Source organism: Cystoisospora suis, assembly GCF_002600585.1.
Source record: "Cystoisospora suis strain Wien I chromosome Unknown contig_1703, whole genome shotgun sequence".
NCBI lineage: Eukaryota > Apicomplexa > Conoidasida > Eucoccidiorida > Sarcocystidae > Cystoisospora > Cystoisospora suis.
Window position 1 is genome coordinate 13,569 of NW_027154503.1, and position 896 is coordinate 14,464.

At 39.1% G+C, this 896-nt stretch overlaps 1 protein-coding gene across 1 annotated transcript; it reads left to right on the plus strand.

Annotated features, from left to right (window-relative positions):
• Positions 1 to 10: 10 nt before the first annotated feature.
• Positions 11 to 598, plus strand: CSUI_003777 (uncharacterized protein). Its single transcript, XM_068063972.1, has one exon. It carries the CDS (start codon positions 62 to 64, stop codon positions 314 to 316), a length of 255 nt encoding a protein of 84 aa, XP_067924053.1. The 5' UTR covers positions 11 to 61; the 3' UTR covers positions 317 to 598.
• Positions 599 to 896: the final 298 nt, after the last annotated feature.

The following is an 896-nucleotide window of genomic DNA, read 5'->3' on the forward strand; positions in this document are numbered from 1 at the left end:
CCTATCATATCCCATATAGATAGATAGGTGCTGATAGGTGTATGCCATTGTGTGGGTAGGTATGTCTCCTTGGGTCTATGGAGAGATTCATGGAGCCTGCGGTGTATCTCCAGTGCTCCTATCTTATCTCTTTCTTTCTTATTTCTTCCTTTCTTGCTTACCTCTTTCGGATCTTTTTCTTTCTTTCTTTCTTACCTCTTTCTTATTTCTTTCTTCTCATCGTTTTCTTTCTTTCTCTCGTATCTTTTTAGCTAATCGTCGCCTCTTATTCAGGATGTGCTTATGTTTACGAGTTCCACCCTCCATCTCTCAATAATGAAGAAGAAGAAGAAGAGAGCGGAGAAGAAGAGGAAGAGGAGGATAGCTCTTCTTCTTCTTTCCCGCAAGTCGACGGCCTTTCTTTATCTCCTTCTTGCCATTCTCGGTCTGGAAAAAGCTTTTCTTCTTCTTCATCTTTAGCTGGAGCTTACGCGTCTTGTCCTTCTGCACCTAAGAAGAAAGATCCAAAACATAGGGAGACAGAAGGGAGACAGAGACAGCTCATTATGCAACTCAAATCTCTCCTGCAGCGTTTCTACCACACCAACTACTCTCAGGCTACGTAAGCTCCTCTCTTCTTCTTTGTCTTACAGATATATATAGAGAGAGATATATACATAGATAGATAGATATGTAATATGTATGTGGATAGACTAGCTATTCAACATATATATGTGTATATATCTGTGTATGTCTATCGAGCTAAGCAGTTATCTTCACGCATGTATGTACGCATGTATGGTATGTGTATGTATCTGTCTATGTATGGATGTCTATGCATGTCTATGTATATGTATGTGAATATCCTTTGCATACCACATATAGATAGATAGATTAAAGATAGATGGAAGATAGAT

What these genes read in the sequence shown, in the direction of transcription:
- CSUI_003777 (XM_068063972.1), top strand. Translation starts at nt 62, where the DNA reads ATGTCTCCTTGGGTCTATGGAGAGATTCATGGAGCCTGCGGTGTATCT.